This window comes from Stylophora pistillata, chromosome 12 (assembly GCF_964205215.1).
Source record: "Stylophora pistillata chromosome 12, jaStyPist1.2, whole genome shotgun sequence".
Lineage (NCBI taxonomy): Eukaryota > Metazoa > Cnidaria > Anthozoa > Scleractinia > Pocilloporidae > Stylophora > Stylophora pistillata.
In genome coordinates, this window is record NC_142530.1 from 6950959 (window position 1) to 6957500 (window position 6542).

General features: G+C 39.2%; 1 protein-coding gene across 4 annotated transcripts in view; it reads left to right on the top strand.

Moving 5' to 3' along the window:
• Positions 1 to 6542, top strand: part of LOC111332386 (uncharacterized) — a 20405-nt gene that overhangs the window by 3750 nt on the left and 10113 nt on the right. For 2 of the 4 annotated variants that reach the window (XM_022937709.2, XM_022937715.2), the window contains 3 exons: positions 3651 to 3717; positions 3835 to 3866; positions 4554 to 4642. In XM_022937709.2, the coding sequence (XP_022793444.2) occupies positions 3651 to 3717; positions 3835 to 3866; positions 4554 to 4642 (188 nt within the window). Of the gene's footprint in view, positions 1 to 2778; positions 3129 to 3650; positions 3718 to 3834; positions 3867 to 4553; positions 4643 to 6542 lie in introns of those variants that run through there. The other 2 variants (XM_088741814.1, XM_022937721.2) reach the window with 2 other exon arrangements.

Below are 6542 nucleotides of genomic sequence, written 5' to 3' on the forward strand. Positions count from 1 at the left end.
ACGGCCTGCTCCCAGTTGGCTTGTTAGCTCAATTGGTAGAGCGCTGCACTAGTATCGCAGAGGTCAGTGGTTCGAGTCCCGTACAGGCCTGATTTTTTTCAGGTCTGATTTTCGCTATTGCATAAATAGCGCTATCTACTGCGAGGATCGTACATCATACGTATCTAATACCGCAGTTCAAAATATATGAACTTCATATATTCATTGCATCTCAATGTTTATCATTGTTCCCCATATTTGTTTTTAGGGGCTCAGAAAGTTAAAAAAATATATATTATTGAAAGTAGACCGGTGTTCCCTTGTTCCCAACAATCTACTTAAGAGTTCCCTTGTTCCCTGAAAATAATTTGAAAATATTCCTATTCCCTAAAAATAAATGTTCCAGTTCCCTTGTTCCCTAAAACACCTGGGAGGGGCTCGCTACAGTTTGAGGAGCAACTTCAGAATACCCGTCCACATCATTTACCAGTTTGATATATCAAAACTCGTTTGATTTGTGAGGCCCTGATAGGGTAAATTCCGACGGGCGACATGGCGTTGAAACAGCGACATCAGAGAAATGAACTGATGCGACTTCGAGCACGACATTGATGAAACTGCGATGTAAATGATGTGGACGGGTATTCTGAAGTGTTTCTATTTGGAATAGGGAAGTCAATTCTCGATTCTAGGCGTGGTATATTTTAGATCTTTATAACTTACCTTTCCGTGATGTCATGTCCATTTTAGTCTTAATAACCTTTTTGAAACCTCATTATGTTTTAAACCATTCGGTTTTTGCCTCCGTCCATTTCAAAACGTTTGAAAATGAATCACTTTTGGGGTGTATGGGAATTCTCTTTATGGCATGAATTAGTAGGATTTTTTTTTTCCTGGGGGAGAGGGGAGGATTACGAGATGTTGCGTTTCTAACTACGCAACACGGGTCGTCGAACCTTTCGAAGTCGAAGCCTTCAACAAATTAATTGCAATTTATCAATTGGAGTAGAAATTATCAAAAGGAGAAAATATTCGCTAAATTTTTGTCGATTCAAGTTTATTATTACGGGAACTAATTTTTGCAGATTGATGGAAATTATCGAGGGCAGAGGAAATAAACGTTAGTTGCATTTCATGCGAAATGGGCGTGTTCAAACTCTCGGAGAAAAAGATATTCTCGAGATGGTTTCGCTTTGCGCGTATCTTTCTCGTTCTTTTTACTCAGATTCTAAGGATCGCGATGTCTTACTTGGCTATGAGTTCGCAGTTTGATTTTTAGTTCGTAGTTCAACTCGCGTTAATTCAGAACCGAGACACCGCAAAAAAATTTGATCAAAACCGAAAACTGTATGCAAAACTGTTCATCCAATCCTAATCGATCCGATGGAATGGCAACAAGTGGAGCATACAGAGGTTTCGCGACTATTCGACATCACTGAAGGGGCATATTTGCCGCTCAGATCGAAGAGAAACCAGAATCCAAATAATAAATAATTATAAATCGAAGTTTTTTGGCACAAAACCGATATAAAAAACCGATATAAAAAAGAGCCACAACCGAAAATCCAAATGCTCCCCAAGCTAAAATTTCGTTAGCCCGCCCTGTACATTTAAATCGAATAGTGAGTACAGTCTTCCATTTTTTTTGTCAAGGCTGACTTCAGACTGTCAAGGCGCAGTGCTTCTCCAAAGCCCTGTGACCGTTTTGATTCAAGCATCAACTTTATCTTTAACGATGAATGAGTAATGTAAGTGTGAAATGGGAATCACGTGCTCGTCACATATTTCTTGACAACACTAACGGCAGAGAAGCCGCGTAAGACTGGATCGAGGCCTTCGTTCTTGGGGCGAAATAGGAAGGTTAAGCAGTCGACGTTTTTCAGACACGGACTTCCACCCGTGTTAACATGTCTTTGCTAAAAAATGCTAGAGATATGACCTTAATGAGCAAGGGAATAAGTTTCTTTAGCCCACTCTCTTGACAGAATGAATAATTCGTCTTTCATATTTATTAGGCGACTTGAAATTTACCACTTCATAGTTGTGTAAACAATGCGAACAAACGAGCGAGCATGAAGTTTTCAGTGCATGATCTGGATGGCTAGAGGACCATTTCTCTTTTTCTAGATTCGTTAACCACAGCGAAATTTGTTATTCTTATGTTTGTAGTCGGTTGCTTAAAACCTTGCAGGCATGCCTACCGTTATACAATGTGCAGTTACAAAATACAACCGATGCAGAAAGACAATCATCTATCTCATTTTGCACTTTGTTATGGTATCTAAATGTCGCTTAAGTGTCTTAATTCTAAATTATCGCTCAAACTACTTTGTGATAAGCTTAAACCCGGTTTAAAAAAATTCTTAGTTCTGTATTTGATGATTCAAATGCACATGAAATCAAATGACTTAACTCACCCAGACTTGGCGAGAAGATTGTCTGCCATTATCGAATCCCGTTTAATCTATCGATTAAGCAAAAACCACTTTACGCGCTACGAAAACGTTTTTTAATCACTTAATGAAAAGCAGAAGAGCTTTTTATGGTTTTGAGTCATTAATTTATCTCCTATAAACAAAATAACAGCATATTTTTGTGGCGTCCTATCTTCAACCTGAAAAGTGGCGTTGTGGCGTCTGCGACGTGATCACGCGAACGTGATGACATGTGCAGTATGTACATAGTTCCTCTTATGACTTCCGGTAGGCGTTCGTTACCTCAAGAACGTCTGGTGCTTAAGCTTTCTATTATCACGCGACTCGATAAATTTGACCTCTTGTCACTTTTCGGTCGGTTCATTCTTAGTTAAAAAGGCTATTTACATCTATGGTTCAACATGTCTGATAAATGGTAGAATGAGAAAACGGCGAATTTTTCGCCTCCCGTTTTGAAAACTCGTTCTCTCTTCAATTTGCATTCATTGAAATCGCTGAAGATCAACTGTGATGTAACTTCCGCTCCATCAAAAGAAAAAGCACGCAAAGATTTTTTGTCATCAGATTTTTGTCATCTGCAGTGAGTTCAAGCGTCACTCGAAGTCGGTCAGTGAAAATGAAATTCGAAATCAGTGCCTCCCAGTTTTAACAATCCCTAAATAAACCTTGGATAAAAAGAGGAGAACATTTCCTAGTGATCCGAAAAAAATCGATGTAAGAAACTCATTTTTTCTGTCTGCCGTCTCTCTAATAACAGGGACCTTACGCAATCAGGACGGCAACGCCAAGGAAGACTTCGATTAAAAACTGAATTTCTACTCTTAGTTAGAATTTCAAAAATGGTTGCAGGAGCTTACTGTCTCACACAGTGCCACAGCTCAACTTCAGCATGACGTATAAAAGTAGCGTTGAGTTCCAAATGGAAGTTAAAATAATTTGCCGTTGCGGTTTCGGTTCGCAGACGACGCAAATTTTGGCGATTTCACGTTGTTGTTTTGCATAGGACGGCTAAGAAATGTACAAAGTTTCAAAACGCACGTGCTGAGCTGTTGTTCTGCCAATTAGATCTCTTGTTTTTCCACGTCCTCGTTGCCGTCGCCGTCGTGGTTGCGTAAGGTCCCTAATAATACGTAACTTGGCCTTGCAAGAGTAGGAAATGACATCATATTGCTCATTTTATCACGGTTACATGAACTTTTACTGATATGATATGTAATGAAATTTTTATTTCGTCAGGAACAGACGGAGTGAGTTTTTACGAGATCAGTGTGATGTTGAAGTCTGTACTTTCCGCCGCCGTCAGGTAACATGTGAAAGATTTTGCTCTCACTTTACTTTTTTTGCTAAGTTTCTTCTTTGAGTAAGTTTCCTTTTTTAAGTCTTCAATTAAATAATTCTGCAATTCCGCCCTCCCTTTTAGAATCATTCATGTCAGAGATGGCCAGACTCCAGGTAAGCTCGTGCTCTCAGTTTTTTTTTTTTCGAGTTCGTTGTTATTGCGAGCAATTATAAGAAAGCTTGTGCAGAAGACCCCTGGGAGAAGGTCGACTAAAAAGTTGAACTTAAATTATTTTTAAGGATGTCTTGAGTGGCTTGATGTGTTTACTATTTCTATCGGTGCCAGCCCCAGTCCTGCTCCATTTGAAGGCAGCGTGGAGTTCGAAATATAAACATGGACAATTTGACATCATGGTTGCGTTCTCAAACTACGCAAAATTTGTTTCTATCGCATTATTGTTTCGTAGAGAACGCGAAGAGACTGTACAGACTTTTAAAACGCACCGACAATTTTCTACAGGATATAAAGACAGTTTCGTAACTCCTTTTAACAATTCTTAACAAAGAGGAAACCCTCTTCTGTTGTCAAAGAATTCATCGAAAGAATCAGTTTTCCTATTCAAACTGACGAAACGAAGTACTTCAAGTCAAGTCTACTCTTATTTCCGGTGCTTTGCAGAATTGCCTAGGAGGGAGGGGTCATGCAACGTCAGCGAATCTTGTTGGAGGGGGGGAGGGGGGTTGGTTTCTTTTGCAGCCGTCAAGCAGGGATGTTAGAATGCCTGTCCCGGGCACTTTCTGGTTAATTTTTTTCTGTGGTGAATAGCACAATAAATATGACGAGTTTGTTTGACATTTTAGATGGCGATGACTGCGTGGCATTAACAGATGTAGATAATGTAGTAGAGAACCTTGTCAGTGATGCGGTCAGCCAGTGCGACCAGAGTGCGGTGAGTATCTCCATGGGTTGGGTGAGAGAGGGGTCTAAGCTCTCTGACGAAGGGGTAACGGTGGAAATGTCAGCGTTAGAGACTCGTTACAGTGACCAATTTACATTATCAACTCAGTTGATAAAACCAAATTATCTTATAACAGCTCCCACTGACGCAGGCGCAGCGCCACAAGTTCTTTCGAAACTAACCAGACCTGGGGCCCGTTTCTTGAAAGTCCCGATCGTGATTTTAACGGGCCCGAAGTCTTAATTTAAAAGCAAAAATTAATGAATAGAGAAGCAGGTTATGTCACCCTCTTCAGTCCATTTTGTTTCTTTAGCTGATAATTTTATTGTATAATTCTCAAAATTTTGAAACCCCCATCTTGAATGAAAACAGAGTAGCTTTACGGGCCCGCTAAATTACCGGGACCTTCGAAAAACAGTCCCCAGGGGCCTGTTTCTCAAAAGTCCCAGTAACTTAACGGGCCCGTAAAGCTGTTCTGTCTTCATTCAAGATGGGGATTTCGAAAGTTTTGAAAATGATACAATAAAACTATCGGCTAAAGAGACAAAAAGGACTGGTTTGGGTGCCAGAACCTGCTTTCCTCTCCTTTAAATTTTGCTTTTAAAACATGGCTTCGTGCCCGTTAAGTTACCGGGACTTTCGAGAAACAGGCCCCTGGAAACTAACCTCCTTTATAACTTCATATAAACCTTTTTTTTTAATCCTATGATAAATTATGGTTTCTGGCGTATAACTCTTAAACTCCTCTAACTCTCTTGTCAAGAAACGGTGTTCCGAAAGAAGTTCAACATCTTGAAAAAGTCTTTTGATCTTTTTTTTATTCCTCTGAATTTTTTCCTCTAAGTGATGCGAATCATTTTAGAAATAGCTGGCTTATTGAAAGTCAACGATGCCATCACGTCGACCGTACTTTGAACGATCACCGATCGGTATTGTCGCTTTATCGTGCTGTTTGAATTACTATCTTTAGTATCGTGAGTACCACATATTTGCACTGCAGGTGAACGAGTCTATATTGCAGTAGGTCTAATTTTTAATGAATTTTATTGACGTTTGTGATCTTTTGCATAATTCATTCATCGGTAACAGACGAAGTGACAGTAAAAATTTCCCATTTTGGTCCAATCCGTTGATGACATCTAAAGAGGAAATTGGTTTTCATGATCGCTCCCGGAGACGTCATTGCTATTTCCATTGAAGTTTAAGTAGGTGCAATACCGTTCTGTAGTTCGAAAGGTTTTTACTAAGCTCTTGCTGACCAGATTAGATTCGAAAGTGAACTTCATCCGATTCTGTTAGGACGTGAACTTGACGAAGAACTCCTATTATTTTCCCATAATCACAGCGTACCCTTTCGTTTAACTTCCGAACTCCGCCAGGAACTCCAATTTTTAGGGAAAAAAACATAAAAAAGGATGATGATATGAAAAATTTATTAACTCGTTTTAATTTGAAAATGGTATTTCTGGCTGTAGTTTCCTAGTTAGATTCAGCATGGGTTTCACTCAATGGCAGAAAGAACTCGTAATATTTTTTTCTGTTCAACAGATGTTTTCAATATACGAATTTCTAGCTCTACAGTGTTTATGCCAAGTTTTTTTAATAATTTAGTGCTGATGTACGTGGACTGGTCAACTGAACAGTACACGTCACTTTTTTTTCGCAATTATTTAATGTGTTTTTGTTGTTATTTTTTATTTTTTTTAATCTCTTTTCTACTCGCCGTGTTTTCCACCAATGGACCCTTGTGGATTGTCTTTTTTTGTGTCTTGTTAGCGCTTCCCTGTTGACTTGTCACTACTTTCCTCTTTGCATTTCCTCTGTGCTTTTGTCTTTTTTTTTAATTTAAGTGTTGAAAACAATGAAATGTCTGTGATCTGTGTTAGAGATC